The following is a 15,527-nucleotide window of genomic DNA, read 5'->3' as shown; positions in this document are numbered from 1 at the left end:
GTAGTGTGCTTGCTTAAGTTTTTATTTATCCTGGTTGGCGACTGGACTAGTTGGGTGAAGTCATGAAGGTTTACATGATGGGTTGAATGGTTGCCAGAACAGGATTGCCAGTCAATATTGAAATCACCTAAAATTATAGAATCTTGGGGGAGATGGTGTGTAGAACAGCTGAGGAGGTTTTCTAGTGGAGGGATGTTTTGGCCAGGTGGGAAGTAGCATCCAATTATGTTGATGGTTTTGTTTTGGTTTATTTTGAGGTTGGTATATATTTTTTCTTCATTGCCTATTTGTGGAGCTGATGATTTTAAGATCTGGATGTTTAGATGCTGTTTAAATATTATAGCTACACCGCCTCCTTTCTTGTTTAGCCGGTCTACTCTTAGTATGCCATAACCTGTAGGGAGTATTTGCTCACTGGTAATGTGAGGTTTTAGCCAGGTTTCTGTCAGGATGACTATATCTGGGGAGTACAAGTCTATGGTGGCCTGGAATTCATGGACTTTATTGGATATACTTCTAATATTTAGGCTTAGTAGAAGGAAGTCACTTGGCTTTCTATTGGCTGTAATATGGGAGAAGTTGTGGTTTCTAGTCTGATTATGAGGATTGGGGTTGGAGATGGTAGGGCCAGGGTTGGGGTGGATGTCTCCACTTAGGGCTAGTTTTGATATGCATGAGATTATTAGTTTTCTCAGTTTTTGAATGTGTTTGTTTATAAGGGAAACTTTATGATTATGCTCTGTGGGTAGTAGGTATGGTGGGAGGGTTACTATGTTAAGTTGTAGGGATGCTTTATGTTTGAGTAATATAGTTGGTAGAATATGTGGGGGGTGCATAGGGATGGTTCTTGAGTTGGTGGGAGGGGAGCTGAGTGAGGGTGAGACATGAGCGGTGGTGTGAGTAGTAGTACAGTGGTAGTGGTTGAGTAGGGGAATGATGGAGCTTTGGTAGGATGTAAGATATGCAAGGAGAGTGCATGCAGTGAGCATAGGTAAGGTATGCTTGTACATGTTAGCTGAGGAGGTGTGATAGTAGTGGGAAGATAGAGGAGGTAGTATTGGGTTAGCGCTGTGGTTGGCTATTGGAAAGATGGGAGGGGTTTGTAAGTGTAATAAAGGTGGGACCACTGGGGGCGGGAGGGAATAGGGGGCAGGGTGGGGAGCAAAGCGGGTAGAGACCCTGTTAGTTGCTCTTATGAGGGGGCTGGAAACAATCAGGTAACAGAGTTAACTGATAAATGAACATATGATAGTGACAAGGGTGGTTATAGTTTTAAAAATGGTGCATGCCACAGGTACTATTTATTAACTTTGGGATTGTCTTAAGGTAATAAAAAGGGAAGGGGGAGGGGAGAACAAGGGTGTGAGCAGGAAGTTCTTTGTACTGCTGCTAATGAGCCAAAGCAAAGACAAGTTTGTGTTTAAGAAACAAGCACAACTGACCAAGGACTGCTCTGAAACTGTAAGTCATTTCTTAACCACTCCTCAGGTGGAAAAACAGGATAGCCTTGTATCAGTAGGCTACTGTGGTCTCAGTTTAAACTAACAAACACACAGTATTGAACGGTTATGGATACTATTTGCTAACAGAAAGGAATAAGAGAGAAAGTGGAAGATGAGTGTGTGTGTGTGTGGGGGGGGGGGGGTTGCTTACAAGCCAAAGCAGAATGCTCTCCAGGGGAAAATGAATATTGGCTCAAACAGGTAGACACATACTCAAAGTTAACTTTAGCTGTTTGCAGACAGTTCAGACCCGGACTGCGCTTTTCTTATAAGAATGATAAAGGTGGTATCGCAGTTGAATACTTAAGAGTGGTGTTAAGTCTAGAAAAGAAGAGTACAGACAGGAGTAAGCACTTTGAGATGGTAAAGATATATTATAAAGATTACAAAAAAAAACTGAGCAAATAGCTACTGTATGCAGCAAAATATGTCTTGAACCAACTACTAGTATATGCAGATACTGAGCCAATTGGAAAAACATCTATTAGAAGAAACCTCAAGACAGTTATGCAGTCACAGATAAAAATATAGCGAGCAGCACTCTGTCAAAGTTGTCTAATGTGATTCTATCCATCAGTAACAGCACAATTATATTTTCTTTATTTGTGTGAGTCTGTCCTGCAATGTTATTTTAAATATTTCCTCTGGTTTTGAACTCTGATGTCACTGAGAATATATATTTAGTATTGTCTTGTTCTTTTATTGTTTATTTTTAAATATATTTAAAAATAAACAATAAAAGAACAAGACAATACTAAATATATATTCACAGTTGTCTTGTTCTTTTATTGTTTATTTTTAAATATATTTAAAAATAAACAATAAAAGAACAAGACAATACTAAATATATATTCACAGTGACATCAGAGTTGAAAACCAGAGGAAATATTTAAAATAACATTGCAGGACAGACTCACACAAATAAAGAAAATATCTAAACTAAGCTTTACTATATTCCTGACTGAATCTAAGAGAATTATACTATTCCCTAGTAACTTACTATTAGAACAAGGGAGATGTGTGGTGAATGGTTCTTGACAGGTCCAAGACCGAATACAAAATGCTCTGTCTCACTAAGATACTTTTTAATTTAATATCTAAAATATTTCTACTGGGATAGTTTGCAGAATGACATCATTTCTTGTCATCTGACTTCTAGTTCTCAGGCCAAAACCCCCATTGTTGAAACTCGTGTCATTTAACGTCTACCTGTAAAAATATACAGAGAAGGGCTTTTGCTCAGATCTTTGGCAGATGCTGGAAATCATAAAACAATTGCATTCCTCCATGCTTCAAAAGTACCAATTAGTTCACTCCACGTACAATACAGAAAGCTTCCTCATGAGAATGGAGAAAAGAGATTTTGCAGATAGGGATGACTGCGGTCAGAGATACAGATACTAGGCAAGAGGGGCTGGAATTTATTGGAGAAAACTGGCAAAGGAACCAAGGTATTGGGAGCAAATAACTGGAAAGGGAAAGGTAATAGAATGGAAAAAGGTCAAGAATATATTTGGACTCCAGGTTACAGATTGCCTTCCCTATCAAGGATTGATATCAGAGCATAGGCAAAGAGAAAGAAATAAGGGACTCCTAAATGAAAGATCAGCACTGATAGAATTTTTAACAGAATCTAGAACAGAAGCTGCTGTTAAAAAAGGAATAATTCATAAAGCATATAAAATATTGCATGATAATTATAAGAATCAGAGGAGCTTAGAAAGGATTGGGAAGAGAGACTGGATAAGCAATTTACAAACAGACAATGGGGGGTATATGTATATCTCCCAAATGTGCAACAAAGTCTAGAAGATTTAGAATCTTTGCCTGGGAGTGTTTAAATAGGTATTTTTATACCCCAAGTAGATTCCAAAGAATTTTTCCTCAGGTGGATGGCAAATGTTGGAGGTGTGACAGTCAAGAAAGTGGTAGCTGAGAACATATTTTTGGCAGTGTAAAGAGCTGGCAGACTTTAGGGATTTCTTGCAGGCAGCTCTGTCTAAGATGCTAGGTGAGCAGATTGGACTGACTGGGGAGATGATTTTTTTGAGTTATGCTACAGAATCGGAATTGCCTTGACAAAGTAAAGCCTTGCTGAGCCTAATTATGGTGGCTGCCAAAAAAGCAATTTCTAGAAATAGGAAAACAAAGTCTAGACCAACTTTACTAGAAGCAGTGAATATAGTAACACAGATAAAACAACTGGAATTGGAATTTAGAAAGCTAAGGAGCAAGTTTCATAGGAAAAAATGGGAACTGTAGGAACAATATATGCAGAGCAGGAATGAGGTTTAAGAGGTAGGATTTGAATGAGCCATACAATACTTAACTGACAATGACTGAATGGTTTATAAGTGATGTATAATGTTTGCAACTACAGTTGTTTCAATGGTGTATGTGATGTAAACTGTTTGCATCTAAAGTGGTATCATTTTGTATGTTTTTCATTTATATAAATGTAAGACTACCTTTGTCACACGTGAAAATTTAATAAAGATGTTTGGAGAAAAAAATACAGAAAGCTTCCTAGTACAGACTTTGTGTCTCTAGCTGCATTGATAACTTGAGAGATAGTCTCTTTAATGCGTAGCCTATAAAGTAATTTAATTTCAGACATTTTTCTACAGTTTTCTGGACTGAGTTTAAACTCCTGTATTCCAGTTTCCACTGTTAAAATATATACATTTAAACAGTTACAATAGTGCATGCACATTTCCATTCTCTTCCAGCAGGGCACACTGTGGTTACATTTCAAACACTTTACAAATACCTTTTCAACACACACATCTGTACAAGTAGTTTGATATACACATGACATACAGTTCTAATACATTTGTAACACAAGCATCTTGTATAAATCATTTTGATATTCACCAATGACATATAATTATTTACAAAATTCCAGCTAGCTGTGCTGGCAGTATCTCCTTTTGCCACACCCCCTTTGGCATACATCTAACCAGACACTTGTAATAGCTGGAATGCCACAAAGATTTCACACCAGGAGAATTCAGGGCATGAATACTCCATTCTACACTGATTGCCTAAAAGCTCTGCTTCTGTACATAGTCTCCTACAGGCTGCTGACAGGGGCTTTTTGGCTGGCTTACACTGCTTCTTTACACCCAGCACTGATGGATCTGTTGCACATGTGCAATACAAACAGCACCAAAAACACTAGATCCAAGGATGTCAACTTTGCTTTTGACATAAAAGTACATGCTGGAGAGACAGATATGTGTCCGAAAGGAACCCCACACTATGAAATAGGCTCCCCATCCATGTAAAAGAGAGTTCATCCCTGACCCTAGTGAAATAAAACCTTGACAACTGGATGGGAACTCATAAATTTACCCCTGGTCTGACTTCCATATTCTTTATAGACAGAGGCCTTCAATAAGAACATTATTACCCTAACACTTCCCCCACAAATCCTTAGTTACCACCCTCTTAACATGACCCCCTCATATAGATGCCCATGATACTCAGAACCCAAATGGTTTTTGGTACATGGCTAGAATTATAAGGGTCCTAGTGGTCATTAGCCTCGTAACAACCTATGATCTTATACCCAGCTTCACAGCAATTTCTTTCAACAGTAAAAAAGTAAATCGCATATTACTGTAGCTGAACAGTTTACTACTGTTCATCATAAGAATATTGATGTTTTGTTGGCCACTATATACATATATATATATATATATATATATATATATATATATATATATATATTACAAATTAAAGTTAATGAAAATGAAGAAAAACATCTGTATAAGGAAAGTGTTTGCATTTTGAAGTATGGTATTTTGCCACCAAAATGGTTAAACAAGGAAGTTAATCAGAAGTATTTAATTAATTAATTTATTAAAAATTGTTTGATTTAATTCACGGATGACTGAGTTGGAGTTAGTATAAACTGAATAGTTACTGTTTTATACATCACTTCCTTTGAAGGCTGTTAAGTCAAGGCAATAGAAGTGCATATTTTATTAAATGAAGTGTTTGCTGTTTTATGTAGTATTTTTATCTTTTTTTGCTTCTCTGAAGTGTTCAATGTCATTTTTAACTAATTTCTGTCAATAGTGTTCTTTTCCACAAACTTAAAGCTGCAGCTATATTTTCCTGATGCATTTCCTTTACCAGCTTAGTGCATTCATTGTGTAACTCACGGTTAAGCAAGCTTTCATCAGTTTTATATCACTTGTCACTGTTTCTAATGCAGTTCTTTTAAACTTGGTTTAATAATTATTTTACTCACTTCACTCTTTGAGCCACATTTCTGTTTCTTGGCTGAGGCAAAGAGATGTTTAATGACTCTAGTTAGTAGAATGTAACAAGCAGCAATTAAAACTTGCACTTCACTCTGGATTTAAGGAAGACAGTTCAGGCAAAAAAAAAGCTTAACAGATTTTAAACACATTTCACACTACTTCTTTGAAGTACATTACTAGGCTATCGTTCAGGATTTTATTCAACAGTACTTCTATGGGAGAGTTGCCCCCCCCCCCCTCCATTATAATACATGCTCTGAAATTCACTTTGTTAAGCTCACAGCAATTCAAAAGCATTTTCCATACATTTCACATTGTGATTATCAACAGCAGAGATTGAAGTTTGCCCACATTTTCCCTTATATAGTATTCTGATTAATCACTATCTCACTGAAATCGCACATTTAACTTGATTCACCATTTTAACTTAATGCCTCATGCCTCCTTTCTGTTAGATTCTTCCAATGAGGAAGCACACCATTTTTAATATACATCATTAGCTTCAGCAAAACATATATAAAATGGAGTTGTAAAATAAAACAATCAGTATTACTTAATTATTTAGTAATATGAGGACTTGTTATGCTTCATTAATATATCTCAGAATAGTCTCAGAATTTCTCGCAGAAATATTTTTCGTCCATCACAGTGCTTTTCTCCAAATTAAATTCTTACAATCAAACTTGCAACACTGTCTGTAATTTCAGTTCGGTCTACATTCCTTGCCATTGAAAAGAAAACAAACACCACTGTTTAGCAGTTTCTTATCTAACTCTAAGGCTTTGCAGTTGTCTCATCTCTCTCAGTCTGCCTCCTTTGCAGACTCTCAGGCCTTTTTTCCTCTGTCTCTCTTCTTCTGTTCTTTTTTACAAGAAAGGAACATGGTTTTCTCTACTCAGGTTACGAATTTGCATTACAATGCCTATACATCACAGCTGTACATAAACCATAGCAGTCATTAGGATGCACTATACCAACAGATCATCAGCATGCAGAAGACCTGGTAATCTTTATTCCACACAACAATAATATAAGAATTAATATTCCATCAGAGAGATGATACCTCTTTATACTTTCTTCTTTACAGTTAGCCATCTCAGTACGCAACAATTGTGTTCATTTTGACGTGATATTGTTATGCTTTCAATGCAGTACATATTTTACATTACAGAAGTCACATTCTTTAAATCATATTTGAAATGTTTATTATGGGGGATGAATCAAGACGAACACATAGAATGTAAAAAAAATATATGGAAACATACCTCAAGAAGCAATGATGTTCTTTTAAGTCCTGCTTTATCTACATGAATCTTGTGAGTCTCCATCACTGCAAACACAAATAAAAAATTGAGAGGATTTATATTCCCTTAAGAATGTCTACTTTTTTATTTAATAACAACAAGCTACATTACATAACCATTCAATTCAAGAAGTTATGTTAACACATCCCCTACAGTGCAGACATCATCTCACATAATTTAGATTATTCTGTCAACACACAGAGTACTATGAAGGAAGAATACTTAAAGTGAAAAATACAGTCTCAACTACTTTGCATATGAATTCAGGTGTGTCATATCTGTATAACAGAATTAGTATTCCTGGATTTGGTGTACAGACAGAAATCAGCATGTCAAAGTGGATGCCTTACTCACTTTCGTACAACATTCGCTGTACCTTTACATTAAATTTAATATATTTCCTAAAAGAATAAGTTCTGAAAACCGTTAATTAAATTGTTCCTCTTAGACAGAGATTTATTCCACTCCATCAGCTATGCTGAAATAGTAGAAACTATGTTTATCAAGAAAATGGTGAGTATAAAAATCTATGGAAAATATAGCCTCATATATACTCAAAATGATATACACAACTAATAAATCGGATGAGTGTAACTTGTGGCATGTGAAGCACACATCACTAATGTACCATTTCTCATAAACTACATAATATATAGTTTGTGCTATAGATCTCTTATGAGATATTCAGTTATGTATCATGAAACACTATAGCATATAACAAACATATTTTTTGCATGGTGCTACTCTCCCTTGCACCCACAGATATGGAAGATGTACCTCACACCAATACTTGTTAAATATACTCAGGAATTATTGATAAACTCAGCAAACTAGGCATCAACCCCTATATCGTTAGGTGGGTTGCAAACCTACTCCCAGATAGAACCCACAGTGTGAAAGTAGCGGACTCCAAGTTAGACTGCCGACCAGTCACAAGTGGAGACAAACAGGGATCGGTCCTGGGTCCTCTCCTGTTTTGCATTTACTTCTCAGAAGTACAGGCCAACATGGAGGGACTCTGGATGACCAAATTCGCAGACGACTGCAAGCTGGGAGCCATTATTAACTCCCCAAGTAATGCAGACATCCTACAGAAAGGCCTCACTGAGACCAATGAATGGTGTCAAACCCATGGCCTTAAGCTTAATGCCAAAAAATGTGTCGTCATCCCCTTTGGGAAAAACTCAGTTCCCACTAATTACCACATTGATGGGAGCCCACTGAACACTGAAGGCATTATAAGAGATCTGGGGACACAGGTTGACAGCAACCTCTCCTTCGACCCCCACATTGCCACTGTGGTCAGAAAGTCCTTCTGTGTGGCACATCTCATTACCAAGGGTTTTGGATCCTGGAAGAAAGAGGTCAACATTTCTCTCTACTCTTTCCTCATTAGACCAATCACAGAGTATAATGCCCCATTTGGCATGTACCTCACTAGACACCTGCAACAGCTGGAGAGGCCACAAAAGTACCACACAAAGACGTTCCTACACCTTAAACATATGTCCTACATGAACAGACTCAAAAAACTCCAGTTATACTCTGTCTCATATCATCTACTAAAAGGCAATCTCTGCTTGACTTACAAAGCCATGTCTGACCCAGCTCTGTTAGAAATGCTACATCTAAAGAAATCCCAATCCCTCCGCACCACACGCTCCAGAGACCTCAACCTCATTACCACAATCAACAGAACATGCTGGAGGGACAGGTTCATAACCCAGACACTACCCATGCTCTGGAATAGACTTCCCATACATGTCAAGCACAGCACCTCACTACCCTCTTCAAGCAAAATCTTGATGAGTGGATGGGAAATAGAAAGTTTACCCCAGGGATCACTCCAGTGGCTCTACTTGACAGAGGCACTGGGAACTAACGACGGGCGGCACAATGCCAGGGCACTTCTATGGGCTAGGCTTGTAAAGGCCTCATGGCCATTAGCCTAGTACACACCCATGAACCTATGAACTAATGCTATCAATGATTCCCTTTATGCCTGAGGGGTAGCACAACTTCAGAATTAGCGTATGTGGTTAACAGGCGAGCAAGTGAAATGACATGCTTTGGAATTCAGGATGCACTCATACAAGTATTCAGCATGTAGAAGTAAAGGAAGAAAGGAAGAAGTTCATAACAAATAAAGAAGAAAAAACTGATTAATGTATATAATGCATAGATAATATATACTAAAAAGGACGCTACTTTATGTAACACACAGATTACAAAGAATGACAATAATGTTCAGTCAGAAAATATTCAGTCTACAGAACAAGGCATCACTTTTCCAACACAGAATGTAGAAAAAAGGAAGAAATCAAAACTGAACTTGGAAGGATTGAAAAAAAAAAGAGAAAGGCTAAAGCTGACATGTTTCAATCTGTGGAGTAGAAAGGCAGCCAGATAAGAACTGTATTTTTGAAAATGTAATAAGCAATGAAAACAGTAGGATTAATATGATTAATTGTCCTTTGTAAAACTTGATGGAACAGATATTACTGAATTAGAAGATGGAGACTATTCAGATTTAGTCAGAAATTATATACTTTTAATTGGAAATTCAGTTATTAGAGGAACTGATACTTATTTCTGCCAAGAAGATAATGAACATTGTATAGTGTTATGCTTGCCAGCAGCAAAATTACAGGATGTGATAAATTCCTTAATGTAAGGAAGTAAGGAGATGTTTTAATTAATTTTGGTGCAAATAATCCCATCTGCAAGAACACTCTATTAATAGGAACTTACAGCTCTCATACATAGCATAGCATAACTTGTACTGGTAATAGGATGTATTTTTCATAAACCACATGTAGAAAGTAGACTCATGTCAGTGTAAATGAAAATATTTTTCAGGTAAATACCTACATTAAAAAAATGCCCCACTTTAAAGAATGGAAATGTGTGGAACATCCAGGCCTAGTTTTGTACACCCATGTGTTTAGACAGGATGGTGTGCACTTGTCAAGTCAAGGTAAGAGTGTTTTTGCAGCAGATATTTTACAATATTTCACTAACACAAGACAACATTTTTGCCTGGTCAGAAATTTAACAATTCAAAGATAGCAACATTTGATGCAACTCTGATGGTTCTTAATACCACGAGCATTAGTAGTACTTTTTATTTGAAAATTTGCTACATTCCCACAAGACTTATGTTGTTATTGCTTGTGATATGAGGTTAAAGAACAATGACTAGAAATCAGTCCTGTCAAGAGTATAAATGTTGATACAATAGGAAACCATTTTACAGAAACATACAGTGGATATAAAACGTTTACACACCCCTGTTAAAATTCCAGGTTTTTGTGATATAAAAAAAATGAGACCACAATAAATAATTTCAAAACTTTTCTCACCTTTAATGTGACCTATAACCTGTACAATTCAACTGAAAAACAAACAAATCTGTTAGGGGAAAAATATAAAAAATAAAAATCGTACAATAAGCTGGTTGCATAAGTGTGCACACCCTTAAACTAATACTTTGTTGAAGCACCTTTTGATTTAATTACAACATTCAGTCTTCTTGAGTACACACCTGCCATCAATTAAAGAGATTCTGATTAACTCCAAATAAAGTTCAGCTGTCCTAGTAGGATTTTCCTGGCATTTACTCATTTGCCTGCTACAGCAAAAGCCATGGTTTGCAGAGAGCTTACAAAGCATCAAAGGGATCTCATTGTTGAAAAGTATCAGTCAGGAGAAGGGTACAAAAAAATTTCCACAGCATTGGATATGCCATGGAACACAGAGAAGACAGTCACCCAAAAGTGGAGAAAATATGGCACAACAGTGACGTTTCAAAGAACTGGACGTCCCTCCAAAATTGATCAAAAGACAAGATGAAAACTGGTCAGGGAGGCTGCCTAGAGACCTACAGAAACACTGAAGGAGCTATAGGAATTTCTGGCAAGTACTGGTTGTGTACTACATGTGACAACAATCTCCTGCATTCACCATATGTCTGGGCTATGGGGTAGGGTTGCAAGATGGAAGCCTTTTCTTACACAGAAAAACATCTAGGCCCAGCTAAAAATTGCAAAACAATACATCAAGTCTCCCAAAAGCTTGTGGAAAAATGTGTTATGGTCTGATGAGACCAAGGTTGAAGTTTTTGTCCACAATTTCAAAAGGTACATTTGGCGCAAAACAACACTTCACATCACCAAAAGAATACCATCCCCATTGTGCAGCATGGTGGTGGCAGTATCATGCTTTGGGGTTGCTTTTCTTCAGCTGGAACTGGGGCTTTAGTCAAGGTGGAGGGAATTATGAACATTTCCAAATACCAGTCACTTTTGGGCCCAAACCTTCAGGCATCTGCTAGAAAGCTGAAGATGAGGAGGAATTTCACCTTTCAACATGACAATGACCCCAAGCATACATCTAAATCAACAAAAGAATGGCTTCACCAGAAGAAAATTAAGGTTTTGGAATGGCTCAGCCAAAGATCCAATAGAAAATCTGTGGGGTGACCCAAAAGATGGCAGAAAAGATGCCTCGCAATCTGACAGATTTGGAGTGCTTTTGCAAGGAAGATGGGCAAATATTGCCAAGTCAAGATGTGCCATGCTGATAGACTCTTACCCGATAAGACTGAATGCTGTAATTAAATCAAAAGGTGCTTCAACAAAGTATTAATTTATGGGTGTGCATACTTATGCAACCAGCTTATCGTACATTTTTTTATTTTTTATATTTTTTCCCCTAAAAGATTTGTTTGTTTTTCAAATGAATTGTACAGGTTATAGGTCACATTAAAGGTGGGAAAAGTTTTGAAATGATTTATTGCGGTCTCATTTTTTTTATATCACAAAACTCTGGCATTTTAACAGGGGTGTGTAAACTGTTTATATCCACTGTATATATTTTTCTGTAATCATAGTTAAATCATAGTTAAATTCTCGCTGTTCCAAGGTTATCTGGAAAACCCATCACAAAATCTATCATGCATTAAAAAAATGGAGTCTATCATGCACTGGCTCTGCAGCATAGAGGTATGGAGTCCTATGACCAAGATGGTCTGAGACTGATTAGCAGCTCAGGCACTGGAGGAGCTGGGGATGGAAATGTGAGAAAGAGAGGCTTTGCCAACTCTCCCATCCTAGGAGGGAGAGGTTTCTCTCTGTGATGAAGACATATCCTCAGTGATGCGGATGTGCCACCAATCATGTAACAGACTGCCAGTAAAACTACATTATTTGAGGGGAGCCAAAGTTAGCTGACATATGTAGTGATTCATGTGATGTTACTACCTCCACTCAGTTAGAAAATACTAAAAAAATCTCCCTGGTATCCAGGATCAGCATATGTGATACTGTAAGCTGCTCTGCTCCACTTCCTCTTCAATTGGTGCAGTCCCAGCACCTGGAGATAGTATCGGGGACACAAAGAAAAAATGGTGCAGCCAGTTAGTTGATGGTCAACTGGAGGCACATAAATGGAGGGGTGGAAAAGTAGTCTATCACAGAAAGATTCAGACTTTAATAATACAAAGGCAGACTGGGAGAAAGAATGACATGACAAAGTCACAAAATTACCTCACGTGACAACATACAGTACAAGAGGGGACTTAAAAAAAGAGTTATCTAAATGATTATAAGGGCATAGTAAAGAGAACACATTTTAAAAAGCAGTGAACAAGCACTTCTCTGAAACAGCAGTCTACACTTCAGAGGAGGTGGTGAGAAGCAAAACAGCTGAGGGATTTGAGGATACACTTATAGTTTGGGTGTGCGCGCGCGTGTGTGTGTGTGTGTGTGTGTGTGTGTGTGTGTGTGTGTGTGTGTGTGTGTGTGTGTGTGTGTGTGTGTGTGTGTGTAGGGAAGTTATCAGTCCTGTAGGGGCTACTGTGGCAATACAAGCAGATGAAAAATGTAGTGTAGCAGGCTTTAAGTTGCATATATTTCTCTGTACACATTCTTTTACACTTTCAGATCAGATGGGAGAACTTGGAGACTATTTTTCCTCATCATAAAATATATTTTACATACCTGCTAAAACTGTGATCAGTCGTAGTTCCATAGTACAAAAGAGTTGCCATAAGCCTTGCCTCTGCAAAATAAAGCCAATATTAAAATACATTTCTAAATTTAAATGTAATTTTATTTACAATATTTTCTCCTAGCCTCTTGACTATCAAGTGTCTTTTTGCCAGAATAACTATCCCAAATAACTAATTTATCTCCCACAAGAGCTGAAAGTCAGGCAGAGGAACCCAGTTCTGATTATCTGTCTCTGGCCTACCCTTCTATTCATCTTAGATGCACAACATAGGAGGATGTCAATAATGAAACCATGTAAATGCTTCTACTCATGTATCTCAGTCCACAATTTTACCTGCCCATGCAGCACTGCACCTGCCCAGTGCTGCATCCTTATTCTTCCACAAAAGAGATGACACTTTAAAACGTGCAACCCCTACCCCAGGAAGGGGGAGTTAGCTTCCATATACTCATTCCTTCCCTTCTCTCATCAGCTCTGTGGCACATGGACTGCTGTTCAAACTCAGATGGCTGGCATCACGAGTGGCAGCCCTTCATATGCACACTAAAATCTAATATTTAACTATTAATAATGCTTTATAAAATGTATACAGTATGAAACAACATAAAGTATCTGAAATTATAGGTAACCAATTAATAAATGCAGCTAATATACTTACATAGCTAATTTATTTAATTAGTTGTTTATTGTTGCATAAACCCTTCTCATTGATCACATGTCCAACTAAGTTTCACACAGTATGTAAGTAAAAAATGACTGGATTTAAACTCATTATTTACAATTTTATAGTCCAACACTTTAACTATCACGCTCTGCTGCTTCAAACACTGTGTACTACTCTCTCTCTCTCTAAATGAAAAATAATAACATGCATAAAATGACTAGTGCAGCAGGGGCACCAAAAGGCATATTTTATTTATTTACTTTTGTTGATCAGGTTAGTCTCGAGGCATGTGACCTGATTTCAAGGGACCTCAAGGTGGAATTTATTAAGACAGATGGAATTTGGGCAGAACACCTAAATATACAGTACACAGTTTTATAGTATGACCTACAGAAGTAGCAAAGGTGATACAAACATACCCAGAAGTACATTAATGTTGTTTAAAAAAACAACAGACCAATAAGCAAAAAGAACAGCAAACCTTGAGTCCCGGAATTTCTCAATAAAGCCTTTAATGTTCAAAACCACGATCAAACAAATGAACAGGACAATATGTTTCACGAAATTAATACTAAGCGCTTTCACCCACACACAGGGGGCATCACCAGAGTACAACATATGCTACAAAGTCATCCCTTTATATAGTACATTCCAAATAAATTAACTAACAATTAATCAATTAACTAATTCAAACTTGCAATGCAAATGTTCCTTGTCTTAAAGGAAAAATACAATTGTAGTAAAAAATAAAATAAATAATTGTTTTAACTCAAACAGTATATTTGAAAATTATTTGTAATGACATAAATTTCACTTTCAAATACAATATTTAAAAATATACACATAAATTATAAAATATAAAATCAAAATAATTTAAATATTTAAATGTGAAATATAACAGAAATGTAATATCAAATGTTATAGGTAAGACCTAAAAAAGTATGTTGAATAGAATAAATTTGATTAATACAAAAGTGTAATGAAAAATGTATAAAATACACTTTGAATTGCCTTATAAAATATGTTATATGTACAATATGTATTAAATATAAATAGTATAAATATGTTTATATAAAAGATTAACATGTAATAAATAATGTTGGTTATATATTTATTAATATAAATAATTATAAACTATGTGTAATAAATATAAATAGCATTAATGTAAAATGGTGTAATAAAATATGTTTATGAAAATATATAAATGTAATGAATGTTGATCTAAAATTACATGAATAAATCCATCAAAATAAAAATTAAAATTGTACACATATACATATATATACATATATATACATATTACATTAATGCTATTTATATTTATTACACATAGTTTATAATTATTTATATTAATAAATATATAACCAACATTATTTATTACATGTTAATCTTTTATATAAACATATTTATACTATTTATATGTAATACATATTGTACATATAACATATTTTATAAGGCAATTCAAAGTGTATTTTATACATTTTTCATTACACTTTTGTATTAATCAAATTTATTCTATTCAACACACTTTTTTAGGTCTTACCTATAACATTTGATATTACATTTCTATTATATTTCACATTTAAATATTTAAATTATTTTGATTTTATATTTTATAATTTATGTGTATATTTTTAAATATTGTATTTGAAAGTGAAATTTATGTCATTACAAATAATTTTCAAATATACTGTTTGAGTTAAAACAATTATTTATTTTATTTTTTACTACAATTGTATTTTTCCTTTAAGACAAGGAACATTTGTATTGCAAG

General features: G+C 35.8%; 1 protein-coding gene across 1 annotated transcript in view; it reads right to left on the bottom strand.

The window, feature by feature from the left end:
* LOC122794473 (DNA polymerase nu-like) overlaps positions 1-15,527 on the bottom strand; it is a 1,294,839-nt gene that overhangs the window by 114,046 nt on the left and 1,165,266 nt on the right. The window contains exons 11-12 of the mRNA XM_044062895.1: positions 13,077-13,137; positions 7,039-7,103 (exon numbers count right to left, since the gene is read on the bottom strand). Of these exons, the coding sequence (XP_043918830.1) occupies positions 7,039-7,103; positions 13,077-13,137 (126 nt within the window). The remainder of the gene's footprint in view (positions 1-7,038; positions 7,104-13,076; positions 13,138-15,527) is intronic.

This window comes from Protopterus annectens, chromosome 2.part1 (assembly GCF_019279795.1).
Source record: "Protopterus annectens isolate FY-2018-M chromosome 2.part1, PAN1.0, whole genome shotgun sequence".
Lineage (NCBI taxonomy): Eukaryota > Metazoa > Chordata > Ceratodontiformes > Protopteridae > Protopterus > Protopterus annectens.
This window is presented reverse-complemented; position numbering and strand designations above follow the sequence as displayed.